At 49.1% G+C, this 21,397-nt stretch overlaps 2 protein-coding genes across 3 annotated transcripts; both read right to left on the bottom strand.

The window, feature by feature from the left end:
* Positions 1-496: 496 nt before the first annotated feature.
* LOC138110362 (V-set and immunoglobulin domain-containing protein 4-like) lies at positions 497-7,623 on the bottom strand. 2 transcript variants are annotated; one of them, XM_069015128.1, is made up of 8 exons: positions 7,497-7,623; positions 5,792-6,148; positions 4,875-5,156; positions 3,856-3,963; positions 3,136-3,201; positions 2,504-2,626; positions 2,202-2,223; positions 497-1,400 (listed from the first exon to the last, which is right to left on the bottom strand). In XM_069015128.1, exons 1-8 carry the CDS (start codon positions 7,549-7,551, stop codon positions 1,226-1,228), a joined length of 1,188 nt encoding a protein of 395 aa, XP_068871229.1. In that variant the 5' UTR covers positions 7,552-7,623; the 3' UTR covers positions 497-1,225. The 2 variants fall into 2 exon arrangements, with proteins under 2 accessions (XP_068871229.1, XP_068871230.1); XM_069015129.1 differs by lacking the exon at positions 3,136-3,201.
* Positions 7,624-11,258: 3,635 nt separating this feature from the next.
* LOC138110361 (V-set and immunoglobulin domain-containing protein 4-like) lies at positions 11,259-21,397 on the bottom strand. Its single transcript, XM_069015127.1, has 9 exons — positions 21,242-21,397; positions 19,979-20,335; positions 19,112-19,393; positions 18,126-18,200; positions 17,382-17,459; positions 17,005-17,073; positions 16,169-16,282; positions 14,922-14,943; positions 11,259-13,793 (listed from the first exon to the last, which is right to left on the bottom strand). The coding sequence occupies exons 1-9, from the start codon at positions 21,291-21,293 to the stop codon at positions 13,601-13,603; spliced, it is 1,242 nt and encodes a 413-aa protein (XP_068871228.1). The 5' UTR covers positions 21,294-21,397; the 3' UTR covers positions 11,259-13,600.

Here is a 21,397-nt window from a genome sequence, read left to right as displayed (position 1 = left end):
GTTGGGCTGCTGACCTGAGAAGCGATGATCCATGGCAGCAGAGACCAGCCTTGCGGGTGAAGTCAGGGCCAAGCAGGGAGGGTGTGTGTGACTTGAGCTCAGCTGCTTCTCCATGCTTTCCTTGCTGCACCCACTGATTTAATAAAAGCCAGTAACTCTTCTTACAAATTTGGTTTGCTAAAGCCAGGAGGCATTCCTCCTCCCTGCCAAGCCTGGAGGACAAAGGGATGCTGGCTGGAAGGACAGATAGGGAGGACAGAGCTGACTGCAGCACTCCAGTACAGGCAAGATACAAATGATTAACAATGACGAGGCAAATCAGGCTGCTGAGCGACAGCGTACTGTAGGGAATGCACTGCAGCTGAAGGCAGGAACAGCATCCATGTTGCACGATAGGTCAGCATTAGTAATCATACAGACTGACTTATGTCCCACAGAGTAAATTGGTGTCAGCCTGTTGTATTCAGAGAAGTTACTTAATCATTATCCAAATGCCTCAGATTTCTCTCTATTTTATTATGCCTCTGGCCCCCATAATGTAAAAATTAAATGCCAGCATTTCCTTCAACATCAGTTCTGGTTTTCCAGGAGAAAACCAGTGTGTGACAGTTCAGAGACACATCCCCTCTCTCTTCTGAGCACTGTGCTGCAGTCTGATAGCAAAAACAACATCCCTGGGACATTAATCTCCCCTCTGTGGTCCCTTTACCATGCTGTAACAAAAAAAGAAAGACTCAAGGACAGGCAGGATGTACAACCAGTATTTTCTGAGCTGCATAAGCCACAAGATCTCCATTTCCAGCACAGTCCTGGTTCCTTGCAGCCTGGGATGTCTTAACAGGAACACACACTGGCGAGTACTGCTTGCCAGTGTTACTGAGTGCCAGCATTGCACCCAGTGTGTCAATCCTGGATTTTTTCACAGGCTAAAGAATTTCATGTTCCCACTCTTTCAGATCCTCTCTTCTTGACCTTGGTCCTTCAGGTTGCTCAGAAACAACTTGCTCATTAGAAGTGTGTAGACAAACAGTTGGCTGGGGGTTTCTGCTCCCACAGGCAGGGCCTGGTCTGCCAAAGACCAAAAGTTTATGCAGCTCCTCTAGGTTAAAGCAAGCAGTGAGAGCAGAGCAGAGGGACAACAGGAGGAAGAGTTTCCTTCTGTTAAGTTCACTCTTCAGTACCTGCAGCCCTGCATAGCTGCTCATGCGGAAAAGCCAGTACTCTACTAAATTCCTTCTATTTCATATTGTGATTCCATTGCAGTCACAAGGTTCTCATACTCAGGACCTTTCCTGTCTTTCATGGTGGTCTTTTCAGTGTTAGAGCATGTATCCTCGTGTAGACACTTAACAGGGACTTCCACCTCAGTGTGCAGCTGGGCGACCTCTGCAGTGCTGCGGCTGGGACAAGAGAGACATGAGTGAGAGGGACAACCAAAGCAGATGGCACTTCATTTACATCCTAGTCAGAGACAAGATCTACCACATAATCTGTGAAACAGAAAAATTCATGTTATTCTAGTGAGGGCCTGGGGGGCTCTGAAAGACACTAGAAAGTGACATTAAAATAATTACACACACAAAAAGAAGCACTGAACAGTTAATATTGGTACTATAAACTCTCATGGCATTATCATGTTATACTCTAAAGTTACCAGAAGACAGTCTAGCCTTTGGAAAGTAAATACCAGGAATAACTGGGAAAAATGGCTACAGATGGCTATGGTGTGTCTCTGAGTTGAAAAGCAGTATGAAGTAGTTGAAGATTGAGATGAGGACAAGGCAGAAGATGTGTGTGAACAGGAACTGTGCAAAGTAATACTTGGGCAAGCACTAAGACATGTTTCTTATAGAGAAAGGCATCTGTAGAGGGAACTTAAAGGAAGAGCTGAGAATTTCTGTCCTTGGCTTTGTTAAATAATGGTGAGAATTTCCCACAGAGAAGAGCTTTCCCATGACATGTGCCAGGCACAGCAAAGGACCCGGAGTATCTGTTTTTCTATCATATTAAAGAACAGTCTAGCTATCTCTTGTGACCATGTGTTACATCCTCATGTTGCTAACTAAACTGTCAAGGTGTTCAGATCCTTCCTCTGCAAGGCAAATAAACCTTTGCTTTTCACTGAGCAAGGAGGCTTTTTAGGAGCAGACATCAGTACAGTGTCCTCGGTGTTAATGTCCCAAGTAGAAAATTCCACTCACAAAGCAACTTCATAGAGAGGTTCTGAAAAGAAAAAAAAAAAAAAGAATCTAAGATGTGCATCGATTTGTTTTATGAGTCACAGAACAAAACCCAGCTTCCGGCTGTTCCCACGTTTAGGGAATAACCCTCCCACAGGCCTCTCCCTGGAAGGAATCAACTGGGGATGGGGGTGATGGGGATGGGACTGTCCCGCCCGCCCGTCACCTCGGACCGCGCCCTCCACCGCCCGCACGCCCCGCCCCGTCCCCTCCTCCCGGGGCTGCCCCCACCGCCCTTCCCGGCTGGGTTTGAGGCTGCTCACCCTCCTTCCTCCGCCGCCGCCGCCAGCAGCCCAGCCCCACCGCCAGCAGCGCGCCCAGCGCGGCGCCGCCCAGCGCGGCCGCCGGTCCGTACAGCAGCGGGGACGGTGCGACCCGCGGGGAACCTGCGGGGGACAGCGCTGTCACTGCGGCCGGGGGACACGGGGGGTGGCCCCGCCGCACGGCCGGGAGCCGGCAGTCGCCCGCTGCTTTGGACGGCCTTTAAATCCTAACCGAAGGCGGGGCCGAGGCCACTTGGGGGTTCAATTTGGAAGGGATCTTAAAGCCCATCTCGTTCCACGCCCTGCCATGGGCAGGGACACCTTCCACCAACCAGGTTGCTCCAAGCCCCGTCCAACCTGGCCTTGAATGCTTCCAGGGATGGGGCATCCCTGCGTGGAAGCAAACAGCAAGCTTCAGGCTGCAAACGCCCCCACCACCAGGCGTGTGGGTGGGAGCCAGGAGCGCAGTCCTGCCTGGATAATGCCTGGTATTTGGCATGCCAGGGTTTGTTCCCTGCAGCCGTATCTGCCACAAGCACAGCAGCCAGATGTGGAGCTGGTCTGGGAGAGTGTTTGCCACCTTGCCCTTGCCAGGGCAAATCTGGTGTTTTCTAGCATGACACTCCATTCACCTGTGTCTGTGAAAGGCCCCACTGGAGCAGTATCCATCCTGGAGACCAGCATCGTGGGGACCAGATCTGTCAGTGGAGAATGGTGGATGCATTGCAGCCCCATTGGGAGCTGCCCTAGGCATCGGGAAAATGGGGTCTGCTCTGCCAGTGCTAGACTCACCTATTATCCTGTGTGTATCTTGCCAGCAGGCCTGGGGCAGCATTTGCCACTCCTGTCCCCGTCCCTGACCATCTCCCCACAGGTTCCTGGCAGCCCTGGCTGATATGGTGCATCATGCCTGGCTACAGCATGGCCTGGGAGTGCTTTGGCTTTGTCCTGCTGGCACTTGCCTAGGTTTCCAGAGGACTCTTTCACTCCCTCTCTCCCATGGTGACTCCCTGGCTGGTCTGGGAGGCTTTGCAATCAATAGCTGCACCATAAACTCTCTGACGTTTGGAGCCCTGTGCCAGGTCTCTTGCCCCAGGCAACCTCCCACTGAAGCATTGCAACCTCAACAGTTCTGGTCCCAAAGGGACATAGAGGACATTTTCTGGCCCCCTCCCATCATCAGGCACACTCTCAAGCAGAGAGGATGCTAGCCTCTGGTGTTGCCTCTCTGGGTAACTATCAAGACACAATTCATATACAGCATAGGTGTCTGATGTTGCTGTGGAAGAGCAAATTCCCTGCTTTGGTCTTCTCCTGCAACAGAGATGAGTAACTCTGGCCTGGGCACTCACCTGTCACCGTGAGCTCCATGTCACCGCTCTCACCCCAACCAGTGGTTGAGTGGTGTCCCCCCGTGGTTGCCACATTCCTCTGCAAGGCCACTGTTGTTGTGGGCAGATCTGCAAGGTAAGGGGGAGGGAGAGGCTCACACAGGGGTTTGACCATGTTGGTGATGCTGGTGTGATACAGAATTCTCCACAGGTGGGATAGGCGCAGGAGGAAGCAGCCCCCACCCAGCTGACAGGAGCGGGGATGCTGTGCCAGCAGCGTTAGCCAGCGTCTGCAGCACTGACCCCTGTTCCCGGGCTGTTCCCTGCAGTGTGTGACTGCTGTGAAAAACACCACAGGGCTTCAGCCAAAGCTTCGTGCCCTGGGAGCTCAGCAGGCTCTGCCTCTTTCACAGGCCACTGTGTGGTACCTGTGCTTGGCTCTGCCATCAGGGACTTCACAGCTTTGCTGATCGAGTAACCAGCCAAGAAGAGCTGCAAGTTTTCCACCAGACACCCATCATGGAATCATTTGGATTGAAAAAGGGCTCTGAGGCCATTGAGTCCAACCTGTCACACATCACCCTGCAGAGCCTGGTGCGTGAGAAGTGCAGTGTGTCTCCCTGAGACACGCAGCTGGTCATGGGGGAGCAAAGGCCAGTTTGGTTTGCTCCCCCACTGCATTACCACTCACTTGTTCCTTGTTCTCAAAATAAAGCCACGACTCCTTGTCTAAACTTGCTGAACTGCAGTGGGCAGCATTACAGAGCCAGGGAGAACTTCAAAAAACCCGCAGAGGAATAAATAAATAAGTGTTTGAAGTAGCAACTCTCTTTTGCCTCAGAAAAGAGCAGTTCCTCAAAGAGGAGGAAACTGAATACAGGAAATAAAGGAGGACACCGACTGGAGCCAGCGGGGAGGAGTGTGTCAGAGCGCTGAAGGCGTTTGGCATTTCCTTCTTTCTCTGAGGGCAGAGAAGTAGGATGCTGTTCCTTTGCACTGCAGAAGGATGTTCTCTTCCGAGCTGCGGTGTGGGCACTCACCTGTCACCGTCAGCTGCACAGCATCGCTGCGCTGCACGGCTCCGGCCCCAGCCCTGTTCTCTGCCTCGCAGAAGTACGTCCCGCTGTCAGAGGGCCGCAGGCTGTGCCACGCCAGCTCAGCCCCGCTGCTCAGGAGCACGGCTTTCCCCGGCGGGGCGCTCCGGAACCAGCGGTAGCTGATGGGAGGGGACCCGCTGGCCTCGCAGGTCAGGCTGGTGCTGGCTCCGGCCGGGACCGTCAGCCCCAGCTGTCCGGCTCTGATGATGGGCTTGGTGGCTGCCACTGGAAGACAAAGCAGAGGGACCCAGGTCACAGAGCCCTGGCTGTGGTGGGGATGGTTCCCCTGCCACAGCAGTTCTCACTCTTGCTGTCGGTGCCTTCCCAGGAGGAAGCAGCTCGGCTCTCACATCACCTCCCTGCACAGCATGAGTTCAAGTCACCTGTGTGTTAATCCAGGTTACACCACTGTGCTGCCACCCTATCACAAAGTCCTGCTCTCTGGGGTGCGTGGCCCCCTGGCAGAAATGCTGTTATTTCTAGCACACACTGAGGATGCTCCAGAAGGGGAGAAGGCAGACTTGTCTCACACAAAACTCACTTGCTACAAGAGCCACAGAGGCATTGGCTGCTTGCACAGACCCAGACCTGGATGTTATCTCAAACATCATGGGTTCAGCTGGTCCATCAATAGATCCAGCTTGGGCTGTACACTAAGTGGTCCCCTTCCCCAATTCATTTGTACACCTCCATGTGTTGAGAAGGTTAACCAGCACAGCAAGGGAGGCAGATGCTTCAACCCCCAATCTAGATGAGCCAAACAGCATAGTGTGAAAGACTATTCCCACAAATGCTGGTGCCTCTACCTTCGTTTGGTTTAAGCTGGCTGCACAAGAGCAGGGCTTTGTTGCTGGATTTACCTTTGACAACTTTAACTGTAGTGGTCACCTCTCTTGTTATCAAGCTGTTATCTGTAGACCTCCAGATGACTTGACAGGTGTAGTGTCCACTGTCAGGCATTTCAAGGTTCTCAATGAGGAGTGAGGCATTCCCTGGGCTCTGCTTTGGGATGCTGACTCGGCCTCGGAATTTAGACAGCAAGATGTGGTCACCAGAACCATCCCTCCGGAAGATGGTAGAGGTGCTAGAGTCCCTCTCCACACTCCAGCTAAGCGTTTGCTCTGTGAAACCTTCTGAAGGCACATAGGTACACGGTACAGTGATGGATCCCATCCATGTGCCCGTGACCTGGTGGACACCAGACAGATCCAGGAGGGCTGCAGGGAACAGAAGTGGAAGGGAAGAAATCAGAATGCACTAGAAGAGGGAAACGTCCTCCAGATAGATGGGACTCATCAGGCAGTAGATGCCAGTATGTGGCCAGGTCTCAGATGTGCTGTGTAGACCACAGCCACTAAGGCAGCCCACATCATCAAGCATGGGGAAGTGAACAGCTGCCTTGACCTCATGTCTATTTTTATTGTGTCTTTCTCTAGGCACTTGCCAGTTCTTAATTCTTTCTCAGTACAGAGAGGCTCCTTGTGGGCAGGAGCATTTAGGGATATTCCCTGCAGTACTGGACCTGGAATAGGAATGGTGGACCAAAGCCAATCCTTTTGCTTTAGCCTTGGAAAACTTCAGACCTGACCCAGATCAGTACTCTGCCAAGCATTCAGGTAGGCACAGGAGAAGAGTGGGCGGATTTTCTCCACACATTTTTCCAATTTCTCCAGCTGTCTGCCCATGGATCCCACAGCTCCTCTGGGAAGTGCCTCATGTAAGTAGCAAATCACCTGGATTTCATTTGACTTGGCTCACTTCTCCCCATACCCCTTATTCTTGTCCCCTTTCCCCTCCGCAGAAAGACACTGGTTATATTCAGCAGCTTTAACTCACAAGAAGTTGCTTGAGAGGCAAATCCCAGAAATGTGCAAAGCTGTTTTTTTATGATGAAACAGGGAATATATTTCAACCAATTTTTCTAAATGTCAGGAGCAACCCTGTGCTTCTGTATACAGCTTGTAAGAGCACTTTCCTCCTGTTTCCCAAAACTTTCCTTTGCTGGCTGCCATTGACATACATGCCCTGAGAAAGGGTATATTCAGTAAGGGGCATAGGAACTGAAGACAAGGTTCCAGTCTCAGCTTTCCTGATGCAACGAGAGAGTCACTAGATAGGAGAGACCAAGGGGAATCAAATGTGCCGGCACCTGGTCTCACAATTACAGCTCCTCTTCTTCCCAGTGCCATGCTAACAGAACAATGAGGATTCATTATTAAATTCTAGTAGAATGCATATTCCAGCTTCACCAAGACTGTTTTGAGAGCTGGCACACCAGCGTTGGTCCTTGCCAAGGGTCTCAAAAAACTGTATTCTGTTCTTGCCTTGGGGCAGGGAAGCTGACTTGCCTGATACTGCCCCATTTGCTGCACTCTTGAAAGCACCTTGTTGTGTCTGATGCCAAAGGAGACTCTCATGAACTCTCAGACTCTGTGATTAATGCAATAAGCTAAAGACTTTCTGCAATTGTCAATTAAAAAAAAAAAAGATCCTATAATTCCAAAGATTTCCCCTAGCCTCTTAGTACTCTGATTTTTGTACTTATACATTGAAGCATTTACTCACCGTTGCAGCTGATGAAAGTCATCCCAAACACCACTATCCGCCCAACTTCTCCCATTCTCCCAGAACTGCAGGTCTGTCTTCCTTTCCCCAAGAGACCCCCACCCTCCTGGGACCAGACTGCAAGTGAAGAACACTTCCCTTTATTCTGTCCTTTGTCATCTAGGATCCTCTTTCTGAAACATCACGAGTCCATTTCACTGCTGAGTTAGGTGAAGGGTGAAGGAAGGAGAAAGGCTGTATGGATCTTTCCAGTCCTGTTCCCTGTCCCATCCACTTCTCTTGATGCAGCCCAGGATCCAGTTGCCTTTCTGAGCTGCAAGTGCCCATTGCTGGGTCATGCTGAGCATTACAGACTCTCTCAGCACACATTTCTGCTGCAATAGTCCAGTTCATGGGCAAAAGTCATGTTTCATGCTCTGAAAGCACACACTGTGTTTGCCAAGGAGGTGACTTATGACTGGCAGCCAAGGGACATTCTGAATGTGCTCTGTAGGGTACCTTTAAAAGTACTTCTAAGAGTTATCTAGGTGTGATGCACAGGATTGATCTGTGCTTACTAATTATTACCCAAAGGAGAAGGACTTATGGAAAGGTAAGAAACATGTATAAAAGCAAATCTACTGACCTAGTGAATTCTGTTGTAGGTGTTTAATGAGTCAGTAGAGCAGCTTTTTTGGACTTATTCAATAGCCATGCCTTAGCATGGTTCCAACAGCTGCAACATGAAAATGGTATCTTTGAGCAGGAGGCAGATGTGTTTGAGGGACAGGGAGCTGTTTTCTATTGGAGCTGGGAGAGAAAGGTAAATGGGATGATTTTGCCACAGTCTCATCCCATCACAACATCTGCTTGGGCAGACCCATTCACCTTGCAGCTGAATGCATCTCTGGAAGTGCTGCTCCATGTCAGTAACAGCTTATTCCCTCTCTGCTAGGATAATGAGAGCTGGAGATTATCTTCATTTTCCCAAAGTCAGTAATGAAGAACTGCGTGGATCTCATTTCAGTCCCAGGCAGAGGCATGCCCACCCATGGGGCCCTTGCTGACTGTGATTGCAGCTGAGTCCTGCTGATTGCTGTGGTGGAACTTGCCTGGAGCAAAAAGCTAAATGTCGTGTTGCAAGATGTGGTGCAACAAATTCTTCCAGGGCTCCAGGCTGAGAGCTACCACCAGCTGCCATCCTGCTGAGGAAGATGATGGGGGCAGCAGCACCCGTTCTTGCAAAGCATGTCTATGTAAGACATTAAAACTTGGTTTTTGCTGACTTCTTTTCTTGACATCTTTGCTGCAGCTACCAGTGGGGTGCCAATGCACAGGGCCTGTGTGCCTCTGCCCATGCTGCCCCTGGGAAGCTTTTAGCAATGTTTGAGTCATGTCTAAAAGCAAGCAAACAAACAAAAAAGCACTTGTTAAAATTGCTAGGTATGTTATTCAAAGAGGGAAATGTGTCTATTTTCATAGAGATGATTAAAACCCAACCTTTTTCATACTCTGGTATGTGACTGGCAGTAGAACCTTGTTCCAAACAAACAGTTTCCTACACAAAACAGTTTAAGAGAAGCTGGGTTTTGGGGAACATGCCCTGGAAGAAGTTGAAAACCCAAGCTAAAACTGCTGATAGGATTATTTTTTGAACCGGACATGCAAGACTTCCTGAGGCTCTAATTATACAGGATTAAAAAAAAACACTATTTAACTAAAGCAGACATGAATAACTGTAGTTCCCGAAATGTGATGTACATAACATCTTTCTCTCCCTGGACACAGACATAGCTGCCTGAGTCACACAGTCAGCCCATTTCTTCCTTACTGAAGGGACTCCTCACAGTTTTGAATCTGAACACAAGAAGAAAAAGCCTTCAGTGTCTCAGCCATGATGGCTAGCCACCTGGTTTATTAAAGTGCAGCATTTTATTCCAGTGTCTCTGCTCTGGGTTGGACTTGCTGCTCTCTCCCACGCAGTGCTGCGGGTTAGGCACCCTGCAGCCTGTCCCCCCAGTACCCACCTTCCTCCCACACATAGTACAGGACACTCTCTCAAGTGTCATTTCTTCAAGTACCGCAGCTCAGGCACTCTTTGTTCTGCAGTTTCTGCTAGTCATCTTGGGCTAACTGGAGGTGACACAGTAAAGTCTTCACGTGCCTGAGCCTGAGCACGGATGGTCCCTCAGACCCTGTTCATAGGGACCAGCTCTGCTGAGCCTGCATTGTACTTTCATGCTGTACTAGTTTGAAAATAAACCAGTGAGAGGCACCAAGTCAGAATAACAATTTAATGGAAATTAAAGAAAAGGAAAAGAAAGTAAAAGAAAACACTGACAGAGCCAAGATACAACCTGAATCCCTATTAGGCAGGGTAGTGGTAGCAGTCTGGTGGAATGGTGGCTGCAATCCTCTGAAGTGGTGATCCTGTAGTAGAAGGGGTCTGCTCTTCCTCAGAAGGTCCAGCGGTGGCTGTGTAGCTCCTGTCCTCTGGAAATCCAGTGGAGCCCGTCCCTTTGATGCTCAGAGTCCCAGTTATATCCATGATGGGATGCTTGGTTCCTCCCTCTGGGTGGAGCATCTCACAATGGGGTAATGAGTCATGAGGCCAGGTGTTGATTAGGCTCGTTAACAGAAGATAGTCCGGAGGGAGTTATCTCTGAGTCATGCAGCAGGACAATGATGGGCCATTAACAGAAAGATAGTCTGGGGGGAGGAGGCAAGGAAAACACTGCCCCACCTGATTTCAACAGCTCATGAGGATGGTAATAGAATACACCTCAACCCAGGACACATGCTCTGACAAAATCTGCCAGTGCCAGTTTGCCACCATTTTTCTGTTGATAAAATAAGAACCTTAGTGTTCAAGGAGATGAAATTCAGAACCCAACTTTGAGCAAATCACCAAAAAGTAGATAAGTGAAGAAGAAAGGTCTCAAAGTGCTCTTTTTGAACTATATGCACTCAAAAAAGAAGCAATTTTTACTTGAGACTTTCTTGTTTGGTCCAGCCATAACTAACTCACAGATCTGACTCAACAGCCTGTATTTTACTGGCTACTTTTTGGATGTCCCACAGAAGCTGATTGTGTGATCTCCCCCAGCCATTCACACCACAGTTCTGCCACATCAGATAATCATATAGTCAGTCATCAAAACATGACCTTGTTCCACTTAAAGAAACAGAAATTAATGTAAATTAGCATTTTCCCTTAAGGCTTGTGTGACAGAAACATGATGTACAAGTGTTGTCTCTGAAAAAATTCACTTCCCTTCCCAGGAATTCTCAGGTCAATGACATTAGTGCTGGGTTGCTATTAGCTTGGCCAAATCCTTGTAAACACCTCCTGACACCAAGGGAGTGACCCATATATACAATGTCATCTGAGTACTCTTTTCTTTCCTGGTGCTGTGGGTGGGCTGCACACACCCAGCCATCAGAACAATAGAGATGCCCCCTTACCTGAGGTTACCACACACACCAGCTGCTGGTGCTCGCTGTAGACTCACCACTATCTGATGCTGTCTTTTTTCAGGCCACTCAGTTCCTCCTCCCAGTGCTCTGCAGAGGCTGGCTGAGCTCTGGGTTTGGTAAACAAAACTGCTGGTCTGGGATGATCTGCTGTGACTTCAGCTCATCCTCTAGCCTGCCAGTGCACAGGGTGCACAACAGCCCAGGTACACCCCATACCAAGTCAGAATCTGGACCCTGTCCAGCTGTCCCACAGTGCATGCAGACACAAAACACATGGAGACCATAATTCATGGATTTATTTTCAGTTTCATGAGCTTGCCTTACAACAGCTGTATTTAATAGCATCAGCTCCTGGTGCTAGCTGTCCAGCCAGGATAACGCTACTGTTTATCCACATTGGTAGGGCTGCATCATCTGTGGCTTTGCAGTGCAGCTGGAATTGAGTGATTTTGGGGCAAGCTGTGGGATTCCTGGCAGCCATTATCCATGGGGTTTCAGCTGTGAGAGCTCAGACCACAATGTGACTGACCACCCTGTCCCTCAGTCGGAAGCCCTTTGTCTCTGCACCTCTGCCTTCCCTCAGTGCTCCCTTCTCCTCAGGCTGGAGCTCAGGCCACGCCATGACACCTCATATGAAATGCGTTGTAGGTCATTTCAGGTGGCCAGAGCCATATTCCCCCTTCAGTGGGCACAGCAGTCAGGCTGAGCTCAGATGGGTGAGCTGTGCTCCAGCACCTGCCACATTCCCTTCCCACCTCCTGTGACCTCACACTCACATGCAGAAACACACACTCACACCTATTTTCTCCACATCTGCAATAAGTTACATGTACATGTTGGTAGTTTTCTCCATGACAGCACCAGCAGCTGCCATGCATCCCCTTTTCATTCAAAAATCAAGATGTCCCTGCCCTTGATTTTTAAGTACGTTCTTAACAAAGAGAAGTAAAACTTTTAGCACAGAAACATGCAGGGAGAAAGTATAAGGTCACTGATAAGTGTCTGGAAAGTGTGCCTGGTGGTTTGTGCATTTTGATGAACTTTTAAGTCATTCATTCCTCTAATTTCCCATTAGACCTCTGGCTCTCAGTCACAGGTGAGCAGCTGTGTTCCACATTTATTTCTGTGTTGCATACAAAGAAGTACTTTTCCTTGCCCTTTGAAAGTGCTACCAGACAATTATGACTAATTTCTGCATCCTTTTCAGAGAAGCTGTAAACAAATAGCCCCTTTACCTTCTCAGCCCTAACCCCCATGAGCACACTTTGCTCATTTGTTTCTTCTTCTCCTTTTTCCAAGAGACTGTTTGCACAGAAGTAGTTTTGTACCAATAATTATTCTTTACAATCTTTCTCAGTAACTTTTCTTGCTCTGCTAAACCCAAGATGAGGCCAACATGCCTACATAAGGTAGTGACCGTCCATGGGTTTTACAGTACCACAATCCTGTTATTTGACTGGAACACCTTTCCATTAGCACCTCACACTCCCTTTGAATTCTGGTGAGTTTTGAACTGATGCTCAGAGAGATCTGCAGATGCAAAGCTGTCCTGGGTGTGAGCAGCACAGCTGGGGGTCCATTAATCCTGTGCCACCAGTGTCCCACTCATCCCTCAGGTGACTTCCTCTGTTTTACATCTGTCTGCATGGCTTTTAATGGGACACAGGATTGCCCTGTTCATTATAAAAAAGTTCTTCCATAAATCTGCATGATAGCTTTACTCAGGGCAGTAGAGATTATTCATAACTTGCCCTTCAGGCCTTTTAAGATGGGAGGAAAGTACTTCCTGAGTATCTACTGAGGAGCTGTGAGTGGCTTGCTGGCATTCCAAAATGAGCCAGTGGTGCAGAAATACACACACCAAAATATGTGAGGCATGTGTAAGCAATCCTAGCCCAGATTTATGGAAAAGTCTCTAATTTCTTTCAAATAGCCATCATACATTTAAAGAGAGAACGGAGAATGGGAGTTCAGAAAGAATGAGCCTGGTTGCAGTATCAGAACCACCCAGAGCTATGGCCAGTGTGCCTAGACCTTGCTGCAGTGCTGGGGGGGAGGGGATCAAGGGCAGCACAAGGACTGCATGGGACATTCCTGCTTCTTGCATTGCTTCTCCTAGCGTGGCAGGCTCCTGGGTTTCTCTTGTCTTTAATCTGCCTTCCAGTGTTTCTATAAGATCTCTCATATATTAAAACCTGTGCAGCATCAGGTGGGCAGGAGAAGAACCAGCAATTCCCAAGCCAGCCGCACCCTCCCCTGCTCACCCACAGGGATGGGAATGCTGAGCAGCCCTTGGTGCTGGCTCTCCTCCCACCCCATGAAGGCTGGAAACACTGATCCTTTTGGCCATCTAAAACATTAAGTTTAGTACAGTGCTCCTAATCTGCAACCTGCATGCCACAGCTTTCAAAGGGCTTTCTTGGATAGAGGTGGTGAAAGGGAATCAAGGAAAACAAAATAAGTTCTATACAGGAGTCTGTAACTGAAGTTCCTGATGAGATCTGCATTTTTGCTGCAGGGATTGTGAAGGGAGAGCAACCACTGCTTGTCCAACCTATCTGTCAGGGGCAAAAGTGAGAAGAAAGATAAGTATTTTGTCTGGGTGAAGGTACTCCTCAGGACTGGTATCTGCAGAGCGCTGTTGGTTCTCAGGGAGCGTCCCCTACTTCATACTCAGATTCCTGGTGGTTTCCAACACAGTCAGATACATTCTTATTTACTTCTTCAGAGATTTTGTTTTCCCTGGGCTCCATCACATAGTTGTTTTCAGTGGAAGAGATGGGTTCTTCATAGTGACCTGTGCTATCATGGCTTGAAGAAGCTGCTGCTCTCAAGTTACGGCTGAAATCAAAATGCAAGAAGACTATCAATCAGAGTAAACAAAGCATCTCCCAACCATCAGGTTTTTGACTAATATAGTGGTCTGACTCAAACCTGTGTAAACCTGAGCCATTGGACTATAGCAATATTCTGAAGGAGAGAATTTTGTCCTTTGCTTTCCAGTGGCAGAAAAACCTTAGGCATTGTAGAAGCATTGCTTCCAACCCAGAGAAAGTTTCCAGGGAAAGGCAGCAAAGTATGTGCAAGTAATGAAAGGATTACCGCCATTTCTTGCACTGGTGCAATCAGATAATTATTGAAGATAAATAAATATTTATTTTAAATATTGGAGAAGGGTAAATTGAGAACTAAAAGCAGCCCACATCCACTGTCTAGCTTATGGTATCTAATATTTTTTAATGAAGATAGATCCTCTGAGGAGAAATGTCATCACAGCATTTGTCCTGTTGCTCAAGGTTCAACTGTAACTTAAACTGCTGCCTTGCACACTGCTGGGGAAGCCTAGCACTGGGATGCTGGCACATCCTACTGTAATACTCAACTCAGCAGCACTCTAATTTATACCTAGAGAAGTGGATCTCCTTGTATGTTTTGACTGGATTATCAGGCTTTTCAGTAAAACTTCCACAGGCTACAAGTAGATCAGGATGTGAAACCCAAGTTTAGAAATAGCTATAACTTCCTGCCACAGCTGTGGTTAGAAGAAGCAAATCCAGCCAGGGATGTTTTGAGGATAAATCAGAGTATAACCAGTGGTCTCTAGAAGGGGAGTTCCTTTTCTTTGCATTTGAAGAAACACTGGGAATTTAGCCTTGGAAAAAAACAGAGAATTTAGCCTTGGCAATTGTCTTCAGTAGCCCTTCCCCGGGCTTAGAAGTTAATAAGCAGCTCTTGCTCACTTTTGCAGTTCTGATATTGCTATGAAAAAGATCTTTCTTCCCACATTCTGTGTTGCTGTGGAAAGCCCACAAGCTATCCTACAGTGTGCTCTTGAGCTAACTGTGAACCACTTCAACCAAACTGCTTAAGGGGTTTTTCATCATGACAGCTAATAGCAGTGCTTTTTATTTTTGCTTTGATACAGCCCCCTAGGACTCATCAATGCGCCAGATAAAGGGTTATACTCACGATTTTACGTCATAGACTCGAGCTGGAAAAGAAAAATCAGAATTTGTGTCAATAATTTGCATTTACCTTCTTAAGAAAAGAATTTCTTCGCTTATGTTCTTGGTATAAGAGAATGACCTCTGAAGACAGAGCAAAAATAACAACCTTGGATATCATGTCAGGTGGGTGATGACTCAGTTTCCCAGGATTCAGTCCAAGAAAATGAAAACAACCCGGCTGTCACCCAACTGGATCAAAATAACCAGCCCAATGTCAAAGATAAAGTTGAGGTTAGAAACTAGAAGTTCACAGTTTCCCCAGTTTCCCTATTCATGAGAAGTTCAATAAGGAACAGTTTTGAAAGTGGTTATTCTGGATTCCTTTAAAAAGGAAAAGATAAAAATAAGAAAAATGACAAAAGAAATATCTGACAATTTTTATTATTATTACTACTATTATTTGGTAGCATGGAGTCATAGGAAGGTCATTGGAGAAACAGAGGAGAAACTTAAGTCTGTGGGATCTCAAACCCCAAAGTACACCTGTGTGCCCACAGCCGAGCACAGCTGGTGAGGAGGGGGCTCCAAGGAACATTTGGTCAGGGGGATTTCTGGTGGCAGTGCAGGAGAAACAGAGGCATTCAGTGAATACATCCTGTGACTAAAGACCAGAGAGGAAACAAATTTATATGAAATAGGGAGAATTGACAGTTCTTCACAGGTTCTTGGCACTTCCCTCTGGGTGCCAACTATGGGAACTATTGAGCAGCAACTGGTGCCAAAGGCATTCCCCAGCAGCAGGACAGGATGAACCTTCTGCCAGAGACTTTAAAGGTTTGGTGCTATGAACCTGGCCAAGCAGGTGAGCCTGAGCCCTGCGATGTCTGCGAGGAGCAGTGAGAAACAACCATCCCAAGGCTCTGTGGCAGAGCAAGCCACACACCTTGGGATGGGCGGCAGGGCAGGGACTGAGCTGCCCCAGAGCCAGTGCAGGGATGGGAGGGTGCAGCCCAGGAGCACCAGGGCCACTGCTGTCCCAACCCCATGTCTGGTGCCTGGAAGACCCTCCTGACTGCGAAGACTTCTCTGCCTCTTTGGATCTCCCACCATCTGTGTCAATCCGTGCATCTCATCTACTGCCTCTATGATGCAGGTGCCAGAGCTGCAGCTAGTGGCTGCAAGCAGTGCTCCAGGCCCCAAAACCCATCAAAGGTAAAACCATGCTGGGCATGCATAAAACATTCAGGTTTTCCAGAACATTCTACTCACCTTCTTTGGGCTTTGTAACACAAATAATAAGAGAGATGACAAGGAAAACCACAGCACCACACACCACAGCAATCAGGATGACCAGGTACAGGGACAAGCCAGTCCTCTGGAAATCTAAAGCAATACAATAGAGGACTTTAAGACAGAGGAGCCCTCCTGGATGACAGCAGCAGCAGTTACATGACATTTACTATGTCCCTGAGGATAGCAACAGCCAGCCCTGCCTGAGCACCCAGGGCTGTGTCCCTGCAGAGCTGTGTCCCCAGAGACCCTTGGTCCGGCAGCTCTGAGTGGATGTCGTGTGACCCAGCACTCTGTGTACACCTCAGCAAGAGGCCACAGCCGTACAGACAGCGTCTATCTCATAATGCTGAGGTAACAGGGATGTGATCTGGGCAGGATAACTGCACTGCATATCATGAAATAAAGCTTTCCATTCAAGGGTGCTACTCAGTTCTGTTTGGAAAGCGTCTAAACATGTCACAATGCTGTAAAGCTGGAGGATGTGTAGATCTGCTCGAGGCACACACTGAGGTTTTTCTGCTGTTCCAGCTTTGACAGTCTGAGATAAAAAATGGACCATCTTCTCAGGAACACAGCAGCAAGTCCGTGTGCCCCATATATCAACTTTTTTTTTTTTTTCCCCACTCTTCCATAAAAACATCCAGAGCCTGTTAAAGAGTTACCATGAATCATCTGGGTCCTTTGAGAACAGCCATTAATGCTATTTGCAGCTAAAAAGGCAGAATACTAATTTTGAAGCTGAAGTTCCTGACTACAGAGCATCTGGCTTGGGTCCTTAATCTTCTTCTCAGCTTGGTTTTGTTCTTACTTACCACGAATTGTATCATTCTTCCCTGGATATCCCACACCACTCTCGGAAGTTGTTGCTGTTATGGGCAGATCTGCAAAACAAACCTGAGTGAAAGGCTGACAGTGCATTTCCAGCCCTCACTTTAGCACCAGGAGATCTGGGATTAGAGCTGTAGGATCAGAAGAGAATGCCTCCAGCCCCTTTACAAGGCAATGAAAATAGGCAAACTGCAGAAATGAGCACTGTGTATACCCTATACTATAGAGAGAGTACATGTAGTACCATACATTCACTGGGTGGATACTACATACAGTATATATACACACTATACATGTATACACAAACTACATATACACACACCAGATACAGACGTGTATTTGTATGTCTGTACACACACACCTGCAGTAGTGGTGGAGCCCCATGGAGTCCAGAAGATTCCTGGGGTACCTTGGGACACCAGCTCTGTTTGTGTTTTTCCTGCAAGAACAATCAACACCTGTCAACATCTTTCCTTGGCTTTTGGTGACTGACACCAGCTTCTACAATCCCCATGTGATTGCTGGGGCACCATCGATCCAAACGAAACATAATCCAAACACAGAAGGTTACCACAAGCAGACCTACTCTAGTCCAGGCCTAAATTCCCACATCCCACAAAAATAAATGGGAAATCACAAGCCCTCCCTCAAAACTGCTGTCCCTGGTCAGGCTCATGTTTTCAGTCAGGTCTGAAGCAGCTTTTGCATCCCTTGTGTCTGCCATTGGAGACACCAGATCTACCTCCCCTCAGCAGCTTCCATTCAGGATCAGATAACAAGCAAAAAAGCCCTTTAGAAAAGAGCCAACCCCAGATCATCCCATCCAATATGCTCTGCAACTTAGGAAATGGCATTATCGGCAGTCCTAAGACACATACAGTCTCTCCTACAGAGGCACAACCTATTAGCAAGCAAAAAGCCATCGGTGGAATGGAAACTGGGGGAAGGAAGCTCTGCTTTCAGAAACATCTGGGTTAAAAACTGAGGCATATGGACTGAAAATAAATACTGTCAAGACTCTGTTCCCCAGCAATAAAACCACTGCCAAGCGCTGGTGCCACACTGCCCAACACCCCATCCTCGCCGTAGCTGTCACCGCTCTCACCCCGACCTGTGGTTGAGTGGTGTCCCCCCGTGGTTGCCACATTCCTCTGCAAGGCCACTGTTGTTGTGGGCAGATCTGCAAGGTAAGGGGGAGGGAGAGGCTCACACAGGGGTTTGACCATGTTGGTGATGCTGGTGTGATACAGAATTCTCCACAGGTGGGATAGGTGCAGGAGGAAGCAGCCCCCACCCAGCTGACAGGAGCGGGGATGCTGTGCCAGCAGCGTTAGCCAGCGTCTGCAGCACTGACCCCTGTTCCCGGGCTGTTCCCTGCAGTGTGTGACTGCTGTGAAAAACACCACAGGGCTTCAGCCAAAGCTTCGTGCCCTGGGAGCTCAGCAGGCTCTGCCTCTTTCACAGGCCACTGTGTGGTACCTGTGCTTGGCTCTGCCATCAGGGACTTCACAGCTTTGCTGATCGAGTAACCAGCCAAGAAGAGCTGCAAGTTTTCCACCAGACACCCATCATGGAATCATTTGGATTGAAAAAGGGCTCTGAGGCCATTGAGTCCAACCTGTCACACATCACCCTGCAGAGCCTGGTGCGTGAGAAGTGCAGTGTGTCTCCCTGAGACACGCAGCTGGTCATGGGGGAGCAAAGGCCAGTTTGGTTTGCTCCCCCACTGCATTACCACTCACTTGTTCCTTGTTCTCAAAATAAAGCCACGACTCCTTGTCTAAACTTGCTGAACTGCAGTGGGCAGCATTACAGAGCCAGGGAGAACTTCAAAAAACCCGCAGAGGAATAAATAAATAAGTGTTAGAAGTAGCAACTCTCTTTTGCCTCAGAAAAGAGCAGTTCCTCAAAGAGGAGGAAACTGAATACAGGAAATAAAGGAGGACACCGACTGGAGCCAGCGGGGAGGAGTGTGTCAGAGCGCTGAAGGCGTTTGGCATTTCCTTCTTTCTCTGAGGGCAGAGAAGTAGGATGCTGTTCCTTTGCACTGCAGAAGGATGTTCTCTTCCGAGCTGCGGTGTGGGCACTCACCTGTCACCGTCAGCTGCACAGCATCGCTGCGCTGCACGGCTCCGGCCCCAGCCCTGTTCTCTGCCTCGCAGAAGTACGTCCCGCTGTCAGAGGGCCGCAGGCTGTGCCACGCCAGCTCAGCCCCGCTGCTCAGGAGCACGGCTTTCCCCGGCGGGGCGCTCCGGAACCAGCGGTAGCTGATGGGAGGGGACCCGCTGGCCTCGCAGGTCAGGCTGGTGCTGGCTCCGGCCGGGACCGTCAGCCCCAGCTGTCCGGCTCTGATGATGGGCTTGGTGGCTGCCACTGGAAGACAAAGCAGAGGGACCCAGGTCACAGAGCCCTGGCTGTGGTGGGGATGGTTCCCCTGCCACAGCAGTTCTCACTCTTGCTGTCGGTGCCTTCCCAGGAGGAAGCAGCTCGGCTCTCACATCACCTCCCTGCACAGCATGAGCTCAGCTGTGCTGCCCGTGGCACAGGTGTCCTGCTCTCTGAGCTGATGATGTCTCTGTGCCTCTATAAACCCCCCACACTGGGCAGAGGGAGGGCAAGCACATGCTGGTGAAATTTAGTCAAAAAACAGCCATGCAGTATCCCTGGGACTTGCCTACTGTGGCATGCCCCTGGGAAACATTGAGCCATTGGCTACAGATAGAGCCAGGGATAAACTGGAAATTGAGGAACCAGAGGTCCTCCCCCAGCTGCAGGGTGCTATGTCCTGGGCAGAATTTCTCTCTGATCTATTTGCTGCTTCTTGCTGGAGGCTGACACTGATCAGCAAAATGCTTCTGCATGGCAACATGTGGTCACTTCCCCCCTGCTCTCTCCAATTCCCAAAAGCCTTCCTGAGCCAAGCCTTCCCCTCCTGAACAGCATCCTTTTTGGATTTACCTTTAACAACCTCCAATTTGGTGGTGATCTCCTTTGCTATCAGGCTGTTGTTGCTGTCTTTCCAGGTGACCTGGCAAGTGTAGGTTCCCCTGTCAGAGACCTCCAGGTTCAGGATGAGGAGAGACACATTTCCTGGAGCATCCTTCGGGATGCTGACTCTGTCCCTGTACTCTGACAGGAGAACGTGGTCATCAGAGCCATCCCTCCGAAAGATGGTGCCTGATCCCTTGTCATGTACCACAGTCCAGGTGAGGGTTTGCTGCACAAGGTCCTCCACAGGCACATAGGCACAAGGCAGAGTGATAGACCCCCTCCAGACACCTCTGACCTCACTGGGGCCACTCAGGTCCAGAAAAGCTGCAGGAATAAAGGAGGATGAAAATTAAGCCACAAAGCAGCCAGGGTGAAGGCAGCTCCCAGGTGGTAAAGCCATGGCAAGAGCACTGGCAAAGAGAACCCACCAGATGAGAAGCAAAGGCAGTCAGTGGGGATGATGAGGGATGGGCTGCTCAGGGGTGGCTTAACCAAAAATCCGTGTGGCATGAGGCAGATGGATGGGAGGCAGCTGATGGCCAGGGCCACTGACTCTTGCCATGTGTGCAGCCTGGCTCTCCTGCTCTGCCTGGTGCTTTCCTGACACCACCAACACTGAGTAGAGCACAGGGTCAGAGTTACTAGATAATTTAAGCCTGAGGGAAGGAGTTGGTCTAAAGTCCAAGTGGCAGCTCCCTGGTCTCAGCCAGTGTCTGCTCCAGACATCACCCTTGGGGCTTCTGAGGAACAGCAAAAACTTCTCCATTGCCTATTTGTTTTTCTGACACACACCATTCTCTCAGCCTAAGCCAAACATGAGAAGCTTAAACCATGGGGTAAAGAAGCCTAAAACTCTTCACACTTCCCTGTAAAAATTAGGACCATTGCTGTTGTCCAGTACATTTCTCTCACTCTGAGGATTGACTCTAAGCTTCCACAGACATTGCTTTACCTCTTCTGGTAGAAACACAAGCACTAATCAGACCCTTTGTGTTCCATGAAATAACTGTCACCACACGTGTGGGCAGTGTTTCCGCGGCCTCATGCACTGTTGCACTTTGTGGCCTCTGGATCTGAAACACTTGGAGCCCCAAGCCAGCAGCACACAGACTTGGCCTTTTTGCCATATCTCTCTTCCCAAAACAGAGCCACCCCTGCCAAGCACATGCAGACACCCCAGCGCAGGGCAGGGCCACCCCAGGCAGGGGCCCATACCCAGACCAGACTCACCGCTGCAGTGGAGAAGGGAACTCAGGAGCACAGCTGCTCGCAGCGTTTCCATCCTTCCCGGCGGCACAGCTGCTCCCGCTCCAGCCAGACTGACCCGCTTTCCCCAAGCTGTGGTAAATCAGGAAGACTTCCCCGCCTGTGCTCACTCTGTCACTG

The sequence above is a fragment of the Aphelocoma coerulescens genome, chromosome 4A (assembly GCF_041296385.1).
Source record: "Aphelocoma coerulescens isolate FSJ_1873_10779 chromosome 4A, UR_Acoe_1.0, whole genome shotgun sequence".
In the NCBI taxonomy this organism is placed as follows: domain Eukaryota; kingdom Metazoa; phylum Chordata; class Aves; order Passeriformes; family Corvidae; genus Aphelocoma; species Aphelocoma coerulescens.
This window is presented reverse-complemented; position numbering and strand designations above follow the sequence as displayed.